The sequence below is a fragment of the Kogia breviceps genome, chromosome 2 (assembly GCF_026419965.1).
Source record: "Kogia breviceps isolate mKogBre1 chromosome 2, mKogBre1 haplotype 1, whole genome shotgun sequence".
Taxonomy (NCBI): domain Eukaryota; kingdom Metazoa; phylum Chordata; class Mammalia; order Artiodactyla; family Physeteridae; genus Kogia; species Kogia breviceps.
This window is the reverse complement of record NC_081311.1, coordinates 198,751,744-198,772,329: the sequence shown is the minus strand read 5'-3', so window position 1 is coordinate 198,772,329 and position 20,586 is coordinate 198,751,744. Positions and strand designations below refer to the sequence as shown.

General features: G+C 58.7%; 1 protein-coding gene across 4 annotated transcripts in view; it reads right to left on the bottom strand.

Moving 5' to 3' along the window:
* Positions 1 to 905: 905 nt before the first annotated feature.
* Positions 906 to 20,586, bottom strand: part of MLPH (melanophilin) — a 45,160-nt gene continuing 25,479 nt past the window's right edge. Inside the window, exons 8-15 of one of the 4 annotated variants that reach the window (XM_067027224.1) lie at positions 18,392 to 18,531; positions 11,070 to 11,255; positions 10,677 to 10,832; positions 9,203 to 9,295; positions 8,246 to 8,323; positions 6,579 to 6,636; positions 6,000 to 6,100; positions 906 to 4,488 (exon numbers count right to left, since the gene is read on the bottom strand). In XM_067027224.1, the coding sequence (XP_066883325.1) occupies positions 4,444 to 4,488; positions 6,000 to 6,100; positions 6,579 to 6,636; positions 8,246 to 8,323; positions 9,203 to 9,295; positions 10,677 to 10,832; positions 11,070 to 11,255; positions 18,392 to 18,531 (857 nt within the window). In that variant the 3' untranslated portion in view covers positions 906 to 4,443. Of the gene's footprint in view, positions 4,489 to 4,756; positions 5,700 to 5,999; positions 6,101 to 6,578; positions 6,637 to 8,245; positions 8,324 to 9,202; positions 9,296 to 10,676; positions 10,833 to 11,069; positions 11,256 to 18,391; positions 18,532 to 20,586 lie in introns of those variants that run through there. The other 3 variants (XM_067027222.1, XM_067027220.1, XM_067027223.1) reach the window with 3 other exon arrangements.

The window sequence follows — 20,586 nt, the reverse complement described above, 5'->3', positions numbered from 1 at the left end:
CCCATAGTGGCTGCACCAGTTTACATTCCCACCAACAGTGCAAGAGGGTTCCCTTTTCTCCACACCGTCTCGAGCATTTATTGATGGTAGGTTTTTTGATGGTGGCCATTCTGACTGGTGTGAGGTGATACCTCATTGTAGTTTTGACTTGCATTTCTCTAATGATTAGCGATGTTGAGCAGCTTTTCATGTGCCTCTTGGCCACCTGTGTGTCTTCTTTGGAGAAGTGTCTATTTAAGTCTTCTGCAGATTTTTGGATTGGGCTGTGAGCCTTGGCTTTGAGTGAGAGATTGGATAGCAAGTCAGGAAGTGTCCTACTCAGAGAGGGCAGGAGACTCTTCGCCACGTCAGCTCTTGGGGACACGGGCTTGGCTCTGTTCCTGTGCCTGTCTGACTCCAAAGGAAGCCCCCTCCCTCATTTCGGGGATGACCCTTGGGGCTCTGTCTGGACGGAGCCAACACCGTCACCCGTGGCAAAGCCAGCAGCAAGTGGGCAGCTTGGGAGCCCTTTGAAATGACAGCCTCCCCGGCTCTGCCTGGTGAACTCCGGTCCTGCTCTGCCTTAGACTGTCCATGTGCCATCACTGTGTCACCGTCCTCGTCCTCACGTCTGCCACCTCTTGGCAGGACAGGGGTGGAGCCAGGCCCACCGCCTATCCTCAGGTCCGCATCCATCTGTGCTGCACAGCAGGACGGCTGTGCCCAACCACGTGGGCCCTGGCCAGAGACCCCTCGGTCCCCAGAGAAGCTGGCACCGGCAGGGGTCCCAGGGGCGCCCAGAACCTTCCACCTGACCTTTCCCCTGCACCTTTCAATCCTTGGTCCTTTGCATATGAATGTTTACATACGTTACATGTCATTTAAATTCTACTTTTTATATTATCTTAGTTGTTCATTTATTTTTTAAATAGCATCCATGAACTAACACCACCCCTGGTCTGCTCTCACCCCAAACCCTGTAGCTTTTACACAGGGGCCAAAAAGACACAACCACCAACCCCATGAGAGCCTGCATCGGGGACGAAGAGCTGGGGTGGTGAGGAAGTGTCCTCTCAAGAGCCTGCCGGGGCTGGGGGCGGTGAGGCTGTCGTGAGGAGGGTCCCCGAGGACGGAGGGAGAGCACGCCAGTCACGTGACGATGTCCTGGGGAAGGCACGGGGGGTGGGGGGAAACCTGCGACTGACTGGACACCGTCACACGGCAGAAAAAGCGCCCCCTTTGGTGCTCCCGTAGTCCTGAGTCTGAACCTGCCTTCGCGCTACTAGCTTGGGCAAGTCTTACGACCTCCGTGGAATTTCTGTTTTTTCATTCAGAAGACAAGCTGATGGCACCCACCTTGCAGGGCTGTCGTGCGGATTAGAGATCGTGACCCCTTGAGTGGCTCGGGGTCCGAATATGTCACGTCTCTAGTTTTTCCGAGTACTCTTTTATGCGCTCACCAGTCCTTGTCATCAGGATCCCTCCCCCCACATCCCAGAAGGAAACAAGAGCTCCGGGGCTCCCTCAGCCTCAGAAGTTCAGCCCTGTTCCCGAAGGCCAGGTGGGAGGGGCGCACGGCTGTGGCTGCTGCCACCAGTGTCCCCGCTGGGAACCTGCAGTCCGGTGGCGGTGCATCCCTTGCTGGGGTGGTGCCCGGGCCGCTGCGGACGCCACAGGTGCGGGACTGCCTTGACCTTGGGCTCGCATTACTGCTCGCTGAGGTCACGGGCCTGGCTCTTCATCCTGGAGCATTTCCACTGCGTCCGGTTGCTGGGCCCCGGGCCACGGCCACTCACTGCCTGGGCACAGACCTCCTTCCCTAAACTGGCGCCACTCCTGCTACTGGCGGAGGGAAGGAAAGAACTCGAGGGAAATTTCCACCAGGGCTGGGGGACAAGGTGAGGCAGGCAACGCCACCGGGACGGAGCGGCGGAGGGCGGGTGTCCGGGCCCCCCAGCTCTCAGGGGTGAGGTGTGAGCGTGGCCGGGCTGCGGGCAGAGTCCCGCGGTCTCTGCGGAGGCCGAGCCCCGAGGGACAGCGGCCCCATCGTGTGTGCCCCATACTCTCTTTTTGGGGCTCTGGAAGGGGGTTCCGTTGACCGGTTTCTGTACACAAAAGATTTCCTAATGTGACACCGGTGGGTTGAATGGTGGCTCCCCAAACTTACATGGCCACCCCAGCTCCCGCAACCTGAGAACGTGACCTCATGTGGAGCAGGGCGCTTTGCTCAGGTACCTGGGGTAAAGCTCTCGAGAGGAGGGGATTGTCCTGGAGAATCCAGCCGGGCCCTAAATCCGGTGACAAGTGTCCTTGTGAGAGAAAGGCAGAGGAAGGAGACGACGCAGAGAAGACAGAAGAACGTGTGGAGGTGAAGGTGGAGATTGGAGGCATGCGGCCACAAGCCTCAGACCACTGGAGCCCCCAGAACCCGGAAGAGGCAAAGGACAGTTTCTCCTAGAGCTTCTGGAAGGAGTGCAGCCCTGCACACACCTTGATTTTGGACTTCTGGCCTCTGTGAGAGAGCACATTTCTGCCGTTTTAAGCAGCCCAGGCTGTAGTAATCTGGTCAAGAAGCCGCAGGGCCCATCGAGGTCAGGCTGTGGGCGGTGCCCGATTCCAAGACACAGAGTCCTCGGTTTTTGCTAAGATGGTGAGTTAACGTGAGCTGCTGGCTCCTTTCACCAAATAAAATCTGCGGAAGCTATTGAGTAAGAGAACACACAGTCCTAGGCTTTGAGAAGGGCCCTCAGGGAGGCCGAGAGCCGCTTGGGATGGAAGGTTTGGGGCGGTGCTGGCAGCAGCCAGGGTGGAGGGAGATTGGGGTGAAGATAAAGGAGACAAACATCGTCTGGTCCTTCCACGCTGCTCGGCACCGCCTGGGGACGATCCCTTCTGGGTTTCCAGGTGGGACGCTCTCTGAACTCAAGTTAGCAACGGAGCCAAGCGGCCACTAAGGTTCCGGGGCACAGGGCCTCACACGCCTGTTACATCTCACCTCGGGCGGTGCTGCAGGCCAGCCAGGACGGCTTCTTCCTTGGCGCTAGGCACTCACACTGACTTTAGTTTACGCTGTGAATAAAGGAGGGGTGTACGGAAACAAGGATTGATGCTCTTTTGCTTACTGGAATCTTTTAATCATTTTCAGCTTTGAATTAGGAGCTATTTCAAGCCGCTTTCGTTATGAGAAGGAGTTTCAGAGCCATCTTTTCTGCAAATCCCAGCACAGCCCGCAGCCTGGTCATTCAGATCAACTCAGATGCTGATTCTGAAAAGCGCGCTGGAGCTGCCGCGGGCCAGCCCGTCGATGACACGGTCTCCGCGGGGACTGTGGTGCTACAGGCTCAGTGGAAACGCGAATGGAGCTCATGATGCAGAATCTGTAAACCACGCGTGGGGCTGTGTCCACAGTCTCTTCGTATCAAAGGCTCTTGGGCATCATTTGTTCACCTCGTCTTTCAGCCACCACTGAACACAAACACCACGCCGCTTGAGAGAGCAAAGTTACAGCTGACCCAGAGTCACTTTGCAAAGTATCAGAGGATCACAGGGGAGGCTGCCTTGCGCTCCGGGCCCCGTTCCCTCCTCCGCAAAATGCGCTGTTCTGAGGATTCAATAAACCGGTCCCTCCGAAGCACACAGCCGTGCTCAGAGAGGGGAGACACGATTACTCTGCTCAAGGCAGCTGTGGAGGGGCTCCCAGGGGCTCCCCTTCAAGCTGGATGAGCCACATAGACACCCAGATGTGTCTCCGACTGCCAGACTGTCCGAGCTGGGGCAGGACTCGGACCCCCTCTGTGGGCCGCCGGCAAGTGGCCTCCTGGACTCCAGCGCGGTGAGTGGCCGTGCCAGCTCGGCCCCGCCCGTCCAGCAGTCGGTCTGCGCCGGCTCCCGGGCCTTGAGCAAACGCTCACTTGCTCCCGCTTTGCACGTTCTGTCCTCGACCACGGCGTCCTGTGCTTGACAGGCTGGGAACCTGCAGACGAGGTGTGTTTGTGTGAGGCGATGCGGGCGTCTGTCCCTCCCTCTTATTCAGATGGCCGTGAGCTCCGCGACTTGTCCTGACGTCCAGCAGCACCCACACACCCGCCCTGGCTCCGGCCGTCACAGTCAGGAGTGTACAGATGGCTGGTGCTGTCACTGAGGCACCCCTTTTCCATTCTGGTCGTGAAAGCAGCATAGGAAAGCCAGCAGTGAAAGGGGTAAAAGGTCACTGAACAAGAGCCCTAAAGGAAAGACCTATCAGCTTAGAGGTTTCTCACGGATCAGAGCAGGTGGGCAGGGGCGGCCTCGGAGGTCATCAAGGAACGTGGGTGAAGAGCTGACGGTCTGAGCACCGCCGTCAGCTCACGGATGGGGTTCCTCCTCGTCCCTCCCCCGGACTGCGTGCACTGGGAAACGCGGGGCGGGTGCAGGGACACGAGGGCCGAGGTGGAGGGAAAGAAGGACCGGCCCCACTCTTCCTGTTCAGACGAACCTCTCCTTCAAGGGCTGGTGGGTCATCACGGGCTTCTGTGAATGCACACGGACACGTCAGCGTGCGCGGGTGGGTACGCACACGGATACACGGGCGAGAGCACACGCACGCTCACGCCGGTGCAGGCACAGAAATCCCCGGGCGGGCACAGAGGAACACAGAAACACATGGGTGTGCACACAGGTAGACACGCACTGAGTTATAGGACTGTGTGTACGTAAAAGCACACACGGGCACGCACACAGACACACACACACGGGAGAGCACACAGCTGCACACATGGGCTCGCTGGTCAGAAGGCATCAGTCAACCCCCTGCCGGGTTGTTTTTACTCAATCTCTCTCTGCCTGTTTCCCCAGCTATGCGTCAACGACACCGGCCCTCATCAAATGGGCTGTAAAGACGGAAAGCATGTGACGACCTAAAACTCTGAAACACAGAAGGTGCATTCTAATTTGAAAGCATGTAGACTTTCAAGCCCCTGCTGGCGATTTCTCATCGCCGCCATCAGCCCCTGGGGGACGGACACGCTCTGGCCACGGTCCCGGCGGCCTCTTCCGGGCTCAGGAGGGGCCTGGCAGGGAGCCTCTGCCGTCTGTCCTTTCCTGTCATCTGGGGCGGCCGAACGCTGGCCCTATCGGACACGTGTGCCCCATGTCCCTGTCTGCCGACACAAGGCTCGCGCACAGTCACCAGCAATGAGTACTGTGGGACACTTTGAGACCCCGTTTAAAAATGGAGTCTGTGGAAAGCAAAGAGCGGCCGCGCCTCCGTCTTCCTGGACAGCGAAGTCGTCGGCTCTGACGCATCACCAGTAGGAAGTGAGAATGACTGCCGGGTGGTCGCAGCCCGCGGGGGACCTGTGAGTGTGGACCGCTGTGGGGATGGGGGTGTTTGGAGCCTGATGGTGGCCACTGAGACCTCATGCCCACCCCTGGGACGTGGGCGTGACTCTGGGGTCCCCAGAGGCCAGCCGTCTCTCGCCGTCGCGGCGCTGTGCCTGTGAAGTGCCGTGGGCCCTCCGCGCAGCTGACACGCCCATCGGAAAAGCGGTGCTTTCACCAGGCTCTCGTGCGGCTGGAAACACCAGGGACCGTGGTGCCCGAGAAGGGTCTGCAAGGTGCACTTCTGTAGGCGTCGAGGCCATGAGCCAGCTTGAGGTTCCTCCCAGAGCCCAGGGAACATCAGCTCTTTCTGCAGAGAGCCCTCTCCCACGGAAGTCGGCGGACAGCCTTGACCCCGGCACCTGCACAGGTGGTTCAGCTGAATGACCTTCACAGCGCCGGGTGGGCAGGTGGGGCTGTGCGGGGGGTCCTCACTGCCTCATGCGCTGTCCCCGTCCCCAAGCCCAGAGCCCCCCAGGGCCGGGCGATCCCATCTCTGGTACACTGTGTGCCTTTAAGAAATGTTTTCGATTTTCCTTTAGATCTTCCGCTGATGTTACTATTTTTGTTAGTGTACCCCAATTCTTTACTTTGAGAACTTAGTATCAACGTGTCAATCTGACAGAATTTTAAGGCCACCTCAGTGAAAAGAGCAAACTTACCGCAAAGCTGGGGTTGGCGGTTCCCCTCCTGCCACTGGGGTTTCTCTGTGTCAGGGATCCGCGGGACACGGATTTCCGATCGAAGGAGTCATCATCTTTGTCTGGGAGGAAAACAGCAGGGGGGTTGCTTATTAATCACAAACTTACCCCAAACAAGCGTCTTTGCTTCCTGAGGAATTTTAAAAGGAGCATAAAAACAAACGCGCTGTCCAGGACGAAGCTCATGTCCTCGTCACCACCGAGACATCAAGGCCGGCTAGTTACGTCCTGTGCTCTAGAAGGCGGGGAGCTGTGCACCACTATTAGGACGATTTACATCGCAGGACAAGGAAACCACCGCTGCCACCACCATCAACACCCTTACGCGCTTCAGGCAGCAAATTCCAGGTATCCAGACACCACGTCACTGCCACGGGCCCCGAGGGTGACCAGAGGGCACTGGAGTGTCCTTCGGGCATCAGTGGCATGGCACGCCGGGTCCCTCGGGTTACGTAGAAATACGGGGCCCCGACTGGCCACTTTCACGCCCCTGAGCTCGCCTCCCAGGCCTGGGGGACGAGGGGAGCAAGTGACTCTTACCTTGACTTCTGGGGTAATTACTGAGCCTTCTCCTCACAAGATAGGGTGCAGCCACCGCCTGGAAGAAAGAAGCCGTCTCTGGGCGTCAGTACCTCGTTGTAATTGTTAGAACACCGGGAGCTAGGTTTGGATCTCTCATCATTCCTGCGGATTCGGATTAATCAGGGCAACTCTCTTCTGTCGCTGGGCAATATTTGAACTTTTAACAATATTAAAATGCACGCTATCAATAAACTAAGCAACAAATGCTGGAATATAAAAGAGCTGCTTAGCTTCCGGAGAACTGCAACTTTGGGTGGGTACAGTGAAAAAAAGCACAAATTTCAGCCCCACAGACAGGTTCAAATCCTATCGCTACCCTTTACCACGTGACAAGGCCGATTTACATATTCTCTCCGAACTGTCTCCTCATCCGGAAAATGGGCCAGCAGCCCCTTTACAGGATATTGGAAGATTAACTGTACCTCATACATTCTCAGCGCCCCGTGGCGGCTGGGCCCCCCACCTTTCTTTCCCTCCCCGCTTCTTGTCGCTCACCTCTCTACTCTGGGCTAATGCATTCGCTGTTCTGCCTCTTCAGCGGGGAAGCGAGAGCAAAAGGGCCGGACTCCCTGGAAGTCCTGCCAGTGCGTGGCCCCCTGGGATCCAGCCTGGCTGGTTTTGCGGGCTGCGTGCGCCAGGAGGCTGGCTGCAGACGCCTTCAGGCTGGGCTTCCCGGGACAGGTCAGGAAAGACCACAGCCCCGAGAAGAGGGTCGGGGTGGGGCTGGGAGGCCTGCCTGAGACCGTCTGTGTGGCCTCAATCCAGTACGTCTACCTCCCCGACCCTCAGGCTCCTCATTGGTGCAACAGGGGCGATATCCACACCTGCTTACCAGGGTTTTTGGACATCCAATGGAAGGATGGAAAGAAAACACCGTCTTTAACTATGAAGAGCTACCCACTGCTGCTGCCACGAGAAGCACAAAAGACCAGATGCTCGTTACAGCTCGCGAGGGGCGTACGTCGGGCAGCAGGCAGGACCTGGAGCAGACGCCCCGCTCTGTGGGCTCCTGGGGCCGGCACCGCCACCTGCAGCCCAGTCACACCCCCGAACCCCAGGACCTCCTGCTCCTCCCAGGCCGCCCCTCCCCCGGCCCTGCAGCCCTTAACGGTGTCCCCGTCTTCCCGAGCGGCAGGCTGTGGGCCGTCCTACCCGTACCCCCCCCCCATCCGTCCTCGTGCCGTTGCGTGCACACCGGCTCCCGTGCTCCGCTCCCACGGCCAGGACCCGCGGCTCCCGGGGGGGCCCCGTCCCCAGACCCTGGGGCCCGCTGTGCCTGTGAATGTTCGTCACCCAGGACAGGGGGGCGTGGGGGGCGGCACATGCCCGGCACCTGGCCCCCGTGATGTGCACTGTCTCCAGGGCTCCGTGTTCCTCTCAGCCAGTTACCCTGCCTGGCGTCGGCCCGCCCCCTTCCCCTCTGTGCCACCCTCCCACTCCCCTGCTGGGCTTTCCTGGATTTTCCCCGACAAAAACACCCTACGGGGAGACCAGCCTGTGAGACTCGCCAGGTTCTTAAAGTCCCAGTGTTTCAGCTCCACCACCCCCGGACTTGTCACGCTTCTGGAAGAGTCGGGCCGTTTACCCGCTTCCAGCCCCCGGAGCTTGGACGGAGTAACACGTACCTTGACCTCATCCGCAGGGTCTGCGTTCGGATCCGTAGGACTCTGGCCAAACTTCCCAACAGGCCGGGGAAGAAATACCTGGAGAACCAGGAAGGAGCCTGTGCTCGTTTGAGCTCCTGCCACAGGGCGGGCGAGCGGGACACAGGGATGGTGTTCTCTTTAGTACTCGGTCGGGAAGGCCGGGGCGGCACGTCGGTACCCGCAGAGCACACGCCGCTCCAGGGCTGTGCGCCCGGGGCTGCTGGGTTTAGCAAATTCAAGTACAGAACGCCCAGTTGGCTTTGAACTTCAGATAAACAATGATGAAATTTTTCTAGTGTAAGTATGTCCCAAATATTGCACGGGGTGCACTAATACTAGAAGATGACTTGTTGTGAGTCTGAAATTCAGGTTTGATCGGACATCCCGGCAGCCGCATCTGGGACTCCCCTAAGAGAATTTATCACACTTCTGCCAGATTTCCTCATTCTGTGATTTGTCTGGAGATTTCCGACTTGAATCGGGGAGAAGGAGGTTGGTCTCAGGTCTCTGTCGAGGGCAGGTCCCCATCCTGCTACCCTGTCGCACCCACCTTGAAACAGCGCTTTTATTAAGCCCGCCGACACGAGGTGTTGTTTAGCTTGCTTCCTTTGGACTTTAAAGTGTGTGTGTGTGTGTGTGTGTGTGTGTGTGTGTGTGTGTGTGTGTGTGTGTGTACCACGTGGCTGCGTTTCCAATTCTCATGCAGGAACTGGGGGTTCCCCCATATAGCACTCTTTTCCGTTAGAAACGACGCTGGCAAATGAAAAGGAATCCCAGCACAGCCCAGGTCACTGGTATCAGGAAGGCGAGGCTGGCAGGTTAAGGAGGAGGGAGGCAGCTGCCCTGGGGGCTCTCGCTGCCAGGCCCCCGGCTGCCCTGTGCTCCTGGCCAGGGCTCCAGGCACGACCCCCGGGGCCCTGAGGCCCCTCCACTCACCGGGAGGTTGGATTTCCTCCGGGGCTTTGCTGAGGTCCTCACAGTCAGCCCTGCAGCCTGCAAGGCTGCAATCCTGGACTCGATATCTGAAACCTGGGGGAAATCACAGACAGACAGACAGACAGATGTCACTTGGATGTCCTTTCTCAACATCACAGGACAGGAGGAGCTGCTGCCCCCGGTTCACCGATTTCATCATGCTTCCCCTAAGAATGGTGACCCGCCCAGGGCCACTTCCTGGGCACCCCATTCTCATCCGTCTTCCACGGCTGTCGGGAGGGTCACCCCCCAGGCGGGGGAGGGGCGCCACACATTTTTCTGGGGGCTCATCCATGAGGGATGGAGGGAGGGGTAGTGACCAGGGGAGAGCTGAAGGCAGAAGCTTCTGGGAACAGGAACCGGGCCCCCTTCGGGTCCGTCCAGATCCCTCCCACGGCCCCAAACCCTTCTCATGGTCCTCGGGGCTCTCTGGAATCTACCCTCCTCTCAGGCACTCCCTTCTCACTCCCTGGGCTTCAGCGCAGGGCTCCACTGGTGACCCCTGAACACGCCAAGTTCGACACCGCCTTGGGGCCTTCGCCCGGGTTGCCTTCTTGCGCTACCGCTTCCTGACCACCCTTCGAGGCAGCCCCATCCGAGGGCTCCCTGGGGCCACCCTCTCCTCAGTCTCGTTGACTCGTTCGCTGTCTCCTCCCCCTAAAAACATAAGCTCCACGAACGCAGGGGCTGGGTCTGAGGTGCTCACAGCTGCATCTTTTGTGTCTGCACAATGCCTGCCCTACTTGGGATCCCGACTGAGAATTGTTTGCTCCACAAGAAGGAATAAATGATCGCAAAGTTCTCAGGCTCACTTGCGCCCCCTATGGTGCACGGCCTGGGGATGGCGCCCCTTCTTCCTCGGGGACGGAAGGGCACTTGCTGAAAGAACAGAAGCTGGAATTAATGGACAGTGGGTGCCGGGTCCCCCGCACTCGGACGGGCAGACCTCCTCTCCTCTGGGCTCCCCAGGGGGAGGGCAGAGCAGAGCCCAATCACCTTGACTGTCTCTGGGAGACCCTGGCTCTGTCCTTTGACCTTTGCACACCACTGACACACCGCCTACCCTAACTCAAGCCCGGGACCCAAGTTTACAGAGTCTGGTCCTGAGCCCCGGGGCTGTCTTAAAATCTAAGCCTGCTTCTGGAGAAGCCTTCCTCATGGGGCAGGGAGGGGTAAGTGTCAGCATCTTCCTTCCGTGGCTGAAAACGCCGCCTGTCTCTTGCCAACATAACCTAAAAGGTAAAAGGGCAGGGGTGGGGCTCAGGGGGCGGCATGGAGGGTCGTTCCCACGGAAAGCCCCAAGAGCCTGTCCTGGAGCCGACAACGTGGGCTCCTGTGTGTGAGCCTTTCAGGGGGCTGACCACCCTTGCCAGGCCTCCAGGGCCCCCACTATCTATCTGGGGGAGCCACCTGCTCGCGGGGCCGCTGGGGCTACCTCGCTCTCTGTCCGCTGCACCGCAGAGGCCGTGGCGGCCACTCTCTCCTCCAGCTGCGACAGCTCCTCGTCTGTGGTCCTGCTGGGCTGCACGGGGTCCTGGGGGCCCCGGGGCCCCTTCTCCCGGCCGGGCGTTTGGCCTGCAGCCGCGCACACCTAGGAGAGGGCGGCGGCGCCCTTGAGCACCAGCGGGGGAGATCGCAGGGCTCTCCCCAACCCACGTCCCATCCTGAAGGTGCGCCTTTCGCTACGCCAGGAGCCGTCTGGCCAGCCGGGCAGCCCGCGGTGGGGTGCCGTGCGCGGCTGGGGCCCGGCCGCTGGCTTGGGCACGAACTGTTGATCCCCGGCCCCGCCTCCGAGCGCGTTCTGCCGGGGTGGCTCAGGCAGCCTCACCTCCTGGGCGGCCCGGGGGCGGTCCTCGACGGGGGTCACGCTCCTGCCCTGCTCCGCCCCTTCATCTCTGCCCTCCTCCTCGGATGAGGCCCGCTGGTCACTGGCGCGGCTGATCAAGTCCTCCAGTCTTCTCTTTAGGGCCGCCTCTTCCATGTCGGCGCCTGTGGGCCTGCTGCCAACCGGACGCTGAAATGGGCGAGTGGCTGATCTCAGTCGGTCCGTCACCTGGAAGCACTGAGCACAGAAGCAGGGCTCCAGAAAGCACCCGCCCCCAGCACCCCCGGGGCCTTGGCTGGAGCTGTGGTCTCACGTACTCCCCGCTCGAGCTGGGCCAAGGGGCCCGTGCTTCCTGTCCTCCAGAACCAGGCTCTGAAGGGTGGGGTGTTCCTGGAGATCCTAACCGCACCCAGGCCATCTGAGACGCACCATGTTTGAACTTCTCTCTGTTCCCAAACTGGGTCCCCGAGCCATTTCCTAGGCTTTACGCATCCTTATGGCACCAAACCAAGACCTCAACCCGGACTGTCTGCACCTGCCAGTTGAGGCTACGGGGTGCTGACAAGTCTGTTCTCTGGGTTTTTCTCGGTCCCCCCGTGATAAGACTGAAGTACACGACGGCCGTGTGGTCTCAGCATCACCAGGGGGCTCGGGGGTGGGTCCTGAACATGCATAAACGCAACGGCATCCATGTCCACTGTCTATGGTATGTCTCCGTGTACCAGGCTCTGTGTCCACGGTCTCTCCCACGAGCCTCCTGTCGGCTTTGCAAAGGAATCATACTCCTAGACACTGGTCCGGAGCCGACTGAGAAGTGTCTACAGTGTTATTTGTGACTCTTGGAAAACTGCAAAGTTGTGTGAACCTCAGTGATGTTTTCTATGACACAGTGAGCAGCACCCTTTTTACCACTCACCCCTTCTTGAATCTAGAACTAGGGAAGTTTGTCACCCTGGGTGAACTTGGATGAGATTCATACAACCCAGAATAGCTATTTACCTGCCTTGGCTGGTGAGAAACTCAGAGCTAAACAGTGCTCATTACTGGAAATCTCTTCTCCAGAGTTTAGCCAGGCCTCTGTTTCTTGAAACTATTTTTCAGGGTTGTATTTTTTGGTCATAATTTTCTAAGTCTCTACAAGGGGGTGGGAGTCCCTCACTGATTCCAGCTCTTACCCTAATTCTACAGGTGGAGGAAGGATGCTCAGAGCCCCTCCTTTGTCCGGCCTCACTCAGTAAGCATCAGACCAGGGCCTGGACTGCAGTAAGGGCTGCAGAACGGGCTGCTATACCCGTTCCTGCACTCTGGCCAGCGGTTCACTGAGCAGCTGTTTGTTTCGTCTGCCTGTGGACACGAGCTTTATGTGAAGGGATTTAGTGTGGCAGTTTTAAGAAGTGACCAGAGTCATGTGAAAAAACCAGAAAAATGGCCAAATTATCCCAACTGCCCTTTATAGCCAAAATAGCTTGAGAGTGGGTAATGAGATTTGAAAGTTAAGGGCAGGGACTTCCCTGGTGGCGCAGTGGTTAAGAATCCACCTGCCAATGCAGGGGACATGGGTTTGATCCCTGGTCCGGGAAGAGCCCACATACCGTGGAGCTACTAAGCCCGTGCGTCACAACTACTGAGCCTGCGCTCTAGAGCCCGCGAGCCACAACTACTGAGCCTGTGCGCCACAGCTTCTGAAGCCCGTGCGCCTAGAGTCCGTGCTCCACAACAAGAGAGGCCACCGCGACGAGAAGCCCTCGCACCACAACGAAGAGGAGCCCCTGCTCGCTGCAACTAGAGAAAGCCCGTGTGCAGCAACGAAGACCCAACGCACCGCCCCTCCCCCCGAAAATAATGTTCAGGGCAGGTCCATCCCGTAGAGCTTTGCTCAGGCCCCAAACCCTGGTGTCATCTGACCCCTCTCTTTCTCTCGTCCTGAATCCATCTCCGCTGGCTCTGTCTTCCACAGGTACCCAGGGTGCACCCCCCATCACCTCTGCTGCCCTGTCCGGTTCACCCACCACCTTGTCCTGCCTGGACAACCCACCAGCCTCCTAACCGGCCTCCCGTTTCCACAGCCTGTCCTCAGTTTGCCAGGCAGGGGGCTCCCTGGGGGTCGGGACGTGAGCAGGCAGGCCGGTCGCTCACTCACTCACTGGCTGCCTCTCCGTCGGCCCACAAAGCAGACGTCAGAGTGTGAGGTGCGGGTGCCCCCAGCACCGCCTTCCGGGACTCTGAGATCCCCCTCCCCGTCCCTTCCTTAGGGGAGAGAGTCACCCGCTGACGCTGCTGATGGGGGCGGGGCTTCGCGCCACGGCGTTACTCCGCGCCCCCCCCCCCCCCCCGCCCCCCGAGGCCGTCGGGCCGCCTTCCGGCCCCGTCGGCCCCGGTGCTCCTGGCAAGCAGAGGGCAGTGCGGGCCATCAGCTGATTTTCTCTGTGGATGGAACCAAGCAGCCTCGCGGAGCGCCGAGGGCTGCAGCGAGCCGGCAGGGAAGCGGCACGTTTCCTGGGATGCTTTTCCACAGGCGCCCAATTTCCCGAAGACGCTCAAAAATCAGATCTCAGAGGCCACAGGGGTGAAGAGAAGCCCTGTGATGTTCGGAGGGTAGAGTCTGTGGGGTCTGATGGGAATACATCTTTCTCTCGGAGTCAGTGAGGCTGAGAAACTTCCGAGTCCCCTTGAGAAAGGGAACCTGACGCCACGCCAGGCAGGAGCTGATGAGGGCGTGGGGTGGAGATTTGTGAACTGCTGTCAGAAAGGGGTGTTGTTGCTACTTGGTAAATAAAAACCCACACGTACAGACACACACACACACACGCATGCATGTCCGACACACACGTACGCATACAAACACGTATACACGTGAGGCAGCTGGCCAGCACGACAGGATACAGCTGGGGCGACCAAGGCATCTAAGTTTGAATCCCGAAAGCCCTGTGTCCTGGGAACCCTTCGGTCCCTGGCAAAGAGGGGCACGGGTCGCCCTGGTGATGCCGACGGGGGAGAGGGAGGCCCAGAGGGGGACCTGGGTCGGCCTCCAGGACGGAGTGGAGGCAGCCCGGGGGCTGGGCGGCCGGGGGGGAGCCCTGGGGTCCTGCGGGCCACCGGGTCTGCGTGGGGGAAAACCTGCCACAGACGCAGGGGAGAGGAAAGGGCCTGTCCTGAAAGCGCCCCGGGGCAGAGGGCCTCCCCCAGACCTGCGCGGGGGGGGGGGGGGGCGCCGCTTCACTGTGCTTCCTGCCGGCCCGCAGAGGGCGTCAGAGGAGGGCACCTCTGTGGGTGAAGGCGGCCGTGGCCCTGGGCGCGCGTCGCTCCCAGTGTCCAGCTCGGCTGCCGCCGGAGCTGACCCCCAGAGCCCGCAGGCGCTGCAGGGAGGGCGCCGGGTGCCGGACCGGGGCCGAGGCTCAGGCAGACTCGGGGCAGGGCCTGGGCCTGAGCACCACCACCCCTACGCCCACAGCTACCCGCCGTCTGTCTGTCTCTCAGACGCACACGTGCACACGCACTCGCATTAGACCAAGGGTTCTGTCCCATTCCCTCCCCAGAAGGTGGCCCCAGTGCGCTGGGTACACCCTCACACACAGGCTGGGCAGGAGACCCCTGCCCGCTCCGACGGCCTGGACCCCCGGCTACTGCAGGACCAAGCGAGGTCCCGGGTGTCCGCTGCTCTGACCTCCCAGCCCCTCTCTCGTTACATCTGCACCAAAGGCTGCACACCTGTGCCCCTCTGAGTTCTCCTGCGCCTTTGGCTGGGCCCACAGATGCCCAGGCTCCAAGCACTGTGGACAGCAGGGGCCCGGACGGGGCAGACGCCCGCTCCCCTCCAGCTGTACGGTGGAAACCCGCTCAGCTCTCTGAGCCCCGTGCGTGAGCTCCCAATCGAGAGTCTTCCTTGCAAAGCCTGTGTTGGTGCCTCAACCTCCCTTAACAAAGGGGCCTCAGCGGCTCAGCAGGCGGTCCCCGGCTGGCATGTACTCTTTCCCCTCAGAGGTCTGTAGCAGAGGGCGGGATTCCGTGGCTGGAGGACAGAGCCACTCCGGCCAGCAGGACGCTGGCACCTACCACCTCGGGAGCACCGAATTCCCAGCAGTGGAAGGAAAGGTCAGGCCACCGTTCGTCACGTGCCCTGGGAAGGTAACCGTGAGGCCCATTTTCTGACAACCAGGTTCCTGGAACGCCAAGCAAAAGCTGGGAGCGTTACCAGAAGTGGGGGCGGGGGGCGTTGGGGGGATGAATAAAGCAGGACAGGTGACACATTCAGCGTCATTGCCGGGGCGCAGCCACGGTCACTGCTGAACCTGCGCCGCACAGGACGGTGTGAATTGATTACGCCAGGCTCTGCTCAAACTGAAAGTCAAGAGCCCCGGGTCGCTGAGGGCCAGGAGGCCTGCCAGGTAATGACCTCCAAGTACGACTGGCTCATCCCTTGAGTCACCGGCTCTTGAGTCACCGGAGTCTATTAACTCCCAGGCCGGAAATGAGAAAATCAATTCTACTGTTTTTCTTCCAAGCCCAGCAGATGCATCTGGCCTGCCATTATCTCACCTGCGGTCCACCGTGTTTTAAGAGAGGGAGATGGCTCCAGCAGGCTGGTCAAACGCTTTTGCATTGTTCCGCAGGAAATTAGTTTGATCTTCACAGCACCGAGGGCTTTGAGGGGGCAAATCTGCCCAGAGAAGAACACAAGCTGAGAAACTTCAACACGAGGGTTTCGGCGGCAGTGGCCCCAGCCCTCGCCTCGAGTGGCCGCTGGTAATTGAGACCAGCTGTGGGCACACTCGCGGCATCTGAGAGGTAGCGATCAATACCTGGTGTGGGGGGGTGGTCAGCAGATAAGTCGTGTGTCCCCGGGGAGTGTGGTGATCATGAACCCGTGGCAGGAGAATCAGAGCCGACCCAACCAGGGTCCGGCACCAGCACAGTGAAATATCACCTCCAGAGCGAAAGAGAAAGAAAACCACCCCATGATGAGCACTTGGAAAGTTCTCGTCCTGACGGAGGAGGGGCAGGAGCTGGGGGCAGCACAGAGCCATGGAGAGACCACAGCCCTCGGGACGGGAGGTGAGCTGCAGGCTGGTGGCTTTCTCTGCGCAAGAACATGTCCGCATGCCGCCGGGACAGCCTGGACACTCCTGGTTTTCTACCTGGGATCAAGAGCCGTTGGCCCCCTGCACAACCCCCCCCCCACCCCCGTACCGGGAACACCTGTCTCTCAGGTGCTCAGGAGCCCAAAGCTGCCCACGCCCCTCCCTTCGACCAAAAGTGGGAGCCGCTCTGTCCCGTGTGAGCTCCGTCCAGGTAAACTACATGCTATCTGGACACACGGATGGCAACCTGGAATGAACTTCTGGTGTTTTCAACTCGTTTGCAGCAAAACACAGGTTTACAATTTAAGAATGCAGTACACACAGAGGAGGAAAATGAGCTACTGTAATTTGGCACTGGTGAGGCTTTCGTGGGGAAACCGAGTCAGTGTCTTTAGCCTGAGCTCTTGGGGCACCAGGGGCTCACTACCCACACTTGGGGCAGGGCGCGTGCCAGGGCTCCGTTTCCTGCATCTCCTTGATCTCAGCCCCCGGAAGCATCCGTCCTTGGTACCACAAGCTGTGTTATCTTTGGCCTCTCTCAGCATGAGTGATTACTTATAGAAAGTCTTTGCTGAATATCCCTCATCCAGAAAGTCCTGACCACGAGTACAGATGCGAAGACAGGCAACAGGTCAGGGGGGGACCATTCAGACTGACCCCAATAGAACATTATTCCCGAGAACGCTCGAATGCCCGCGGCATGTCCGTGAGTCCTGGAAGACTCCGCCTACTCCGACGCACAGGGACGCTACTGCCCTCTGGAGGCCGCTCTTTACACTGCCTGATTCCGCTTTCATAAAGACGCACGTGAAGTCGGTCGAAGTAAATAAAGTCAAGACAAAGAAATGAAGAAAAAGAATTCCAGAGACAAGATAGAAGCATGAAACAGAGAATAATTTTCAAGGAGGCATAAAGCATGACCGGTGTCAGTAGGACTAAATGCTGGGATATGTGTTTTACTGAACGTCACTATTTTTTTTTTTTTTTTTGCGGTACGCGGGCCTCTCACTGTTGTGGCCTCTCCCGTTGCGGAGCACAGGCTCTGGACGCGCAGGCCCAGCGGCCATGGCTCATGGGCTTAGTTGCTCCGTGGCATGTGGGATCTTCCCAGACCAGGGCACGAACCCATGTCTCCTGCATCGGCAGGCGGATTCTCAACCACTGCGCCACCAGGGAAGCCCGAAAATAGACAATTTAATTCTAGTCTTTATCCCGTTGTCTTCTGGCCGGGACACTGGGAACACCCAGGGAAGGTCTCTGCCCTGGGGAGGTCTCTGCCTTTGGGAGGTCTCTGTCCTGGGGAGGTCTCTGCCCTGGGGAGGTCTCTGCCCTGGCTGCACTGGCCCTCCACCATCATCCTCCAGCCTTCCCAGGGGCCAAGCCAGTCACTCCCTGGTCTAAATCAAAGGACACTTCCTTGCATCAGCATCTCCCCTGCTGTTCCATAAAAGAAGAGTGAGCCCCCTGGGTCGAATGGCAGAGAGAAGGCTCTTCACTGCAGGCCTCCTTAGGGCCTTTCATGCCCTGCTGTACTCAGGGCAAAGGGTCAGTGGCTTCTCTCAGAGATGGAGGTTGGAGCAGGAGGAACGTCCAGCCCCGGGTCGGGTGAGGCTTCCAGAAGATAGTACAGGAAAGAGAGCCAGCTGGGCCTGAGGGCACTGACTCTGCAGAGGGAGACGCAGAGTTTAAAAACTCCATGTTTTTGCCCTGTTGACATTTTAGATCAATTTTAGAACCCCCCCCCCCAAACAAAAAAATAACATAACACCTGACACTGATTCACCAGAAAGCCATGCAGAGAAAGGCACCTTCTGCAAGTCAGGTGTTCTCTTCGCAGATCATTTCTGGAGCACAGCTGTGAAGGGACTAAGGCTGGAAGGACCCCTAACCGGTTCTAGGTCAGCTTAGACTGAGGAAAGGCCGTCCAAGCCCGGGAAGGGTGAGCCCCGGGCAGATCAGAGGGGGAAGGGGGTGCGGACGGAAGCGGAGGGCTCAGCAAAGGCCCGGCCCACTGGCAGCCCGACTTCTTACCCCCAAGGCCCTGGACAGCAGTCTGTAGCCTGTGGCTGCAGAGCTGGACCACACCCCTCATCCCAGGGCTTCTGACATTGCACATCTCTGTTGAGCAGGCTTGTGCAAATTTACAGTTTTGAAGTACTTTTTAATTTCTCAGAAATGAATCGATGTTAGGGTAAAAAGGCTCCACCCAAAGAAGCAACTAGAATGCGTTTTTTCCGGCCACCTTACCTGGTTCTCAGACAGGGTCTGGCCCCTCCGTCTGCGATGGTGAGAGGACACCCTCTGAGCCCAGATGCTTTCTTCATCCGAGGTGTCCACGTCGGCCAGATAGTGGGATGGGAGCTGTTCATTCCCGAGGACATTTGTTCCTTTGGAGGAAGAGTGGGTTTGGATTATTTGGAGTGAAAAGCTGAAAGCCAATGGGCATTTTCTCCAAGGAAGAGAAATGAGAAATCGAAGAAAACGGAGACGTGATTCTATTCCATTGATATTATGGGGCTGAGATCCCTAAACCAAAATAAGAATGGAGCAGAGTCCATGGTCCCACACAAGGAATTCCAGGAGGAGAAGCCCCCGCCCCGGCCAGCACTCACCGGGGGCTCCAAGGTATGAAAGCCAGGTGGGCAAAGCAACTGTAATAGAATTACATCACATGGCTCACGGGTGTGGCGGACATGCGTCCCGGGAAGTTTCCACGAGTGGAGGTGACTTTGGGAGGTCTTTCCACATTGGTCACTGGGGACTGCTTTTCCTGCCAGGCTAGTGATTCGCAGACTCTCATGGGCACGGGTCACCTATGGTGTGGCCTGAGATGCTTATTCCTGGGCTCTGTTGGTGGAAGAGCCCCATGTTCTCACCAGAAAGTCCCCCCAGAGCTCCAGGTTGGCCCGGAGGGCACCACATCCAGCCGTGCCAGGACGGGGAGGGCTTGACCCTCCTGTGGGGCGACCCCCAGGAGCCGGTGTCCCAGGAATCAGTTGCACAAGCTGTTTCTGTGCTTGATGTGCAGCCGGCCACATGGCTCTGCCAGCACCCTGAACGGCCTGGGGGTGAGGCCCTGAGCTCCAGGCGAGACTCCAGCCCTGTGGACACTGTGGTTTCAGCCTGGGAGACGTGTGCTCACGACCTGGCGATGCCATGTTGGATGCCTGGTCCCCGTGAGCTCATAAACGTGTGTTGTTTTAAGCTGCTAAGTTTGTGACAGGTCGTTACGTGTCAAGGGATAACAGATACAACCATCCCATTTAGAGCCCACAACAGTGCTCTGAGTTAGGCGCTAACCCTATTTTACAATGAGGAAACCGAGGCACGGCGGTTCAGAGGTTTGATCAAGTACACACCACACTCCTTTAAATCGCAGACCTCGCAGCTTGTCTGATGCACTATTAAGAGACAACACTGACAATCTACCTCCAACACACTCTTTTCTACCACACTCGCTGTAAGACGCTCCCACCTGGAAACGAGGTGACAAATGTGTCTTAGCATCAGTGAAATGGGGTGGTGAGTTGGTCAAAAGAGCTGGGCTTGAAACTCAGAGCTGCCTGTCTCCCAGGCGCATTGCCCAGCTCGATACTGTCTGTCTCAGCTTCTCCCTCTCCCCGCTGCCACCCCATCCACGTGCTGGGGTTGATTAGGGATCCTGGGAGGAGATGCGTGTGTCCAAGTCTTCATCCTATGACTTGGTCGATATAGATTCATTTATTCATTGTTTATGGGGAAGTACAACTCCCCTTCCACTGCCCCCAGACGCCTCCAGGATCCTAATGGGCGTGTGAATCATGAGATTACAGTCCCTATAATATAATGAAAAGGGAAAATGGAAAGCGGGCCCACTTCCTGGCAGACGGCATCTTAACCACATTTCCCCGGCAGCTGAAGCCACGTGGGAGCACGTCGGTGGGGAGCAACCCGTGCTGCTTCTGTGGTCTCATCCGCTCCTTCATCCCTAGGGCACCGGAACCCCCGGACCCCAGGGCGCAAGAACAGACAGGGATTCGGGATTTCATTAGGAAGCCGACTGTCTGACAACAAAATGAAACTGAGGATTTAAACTAGGGTCTCAGCACTTATGGACCTCCCGAGTCATAGCCGGGAGGGAGGTGGCGTCCCAGGTTTGGAGCCGCCCCGCCCTGTGGTTCAGGTGGCCGGTCTGGGAGACCCGTGATCCTATCATTTCAGGGACACCTGCACGTCCCTGCCCTACTCCCGCTCGATGTCCCCCCGTCAAAGGCGGCCATGAGCTGTGTGGCCACGGCAGGCGTCCGTGCCGGTACTTTGGAGTGTTACCAGGGAAGCGCCCAGCCCAGGGCGAGCGGGGCTTGACGGCGTGTGCCAGCATTGCACATGCTGGACGATCCCAGTGAAGGAAGGGGCTACGCACTGTCAATCAGTCAGGGGGCTGGCACAGGTCGGGGCGGGGG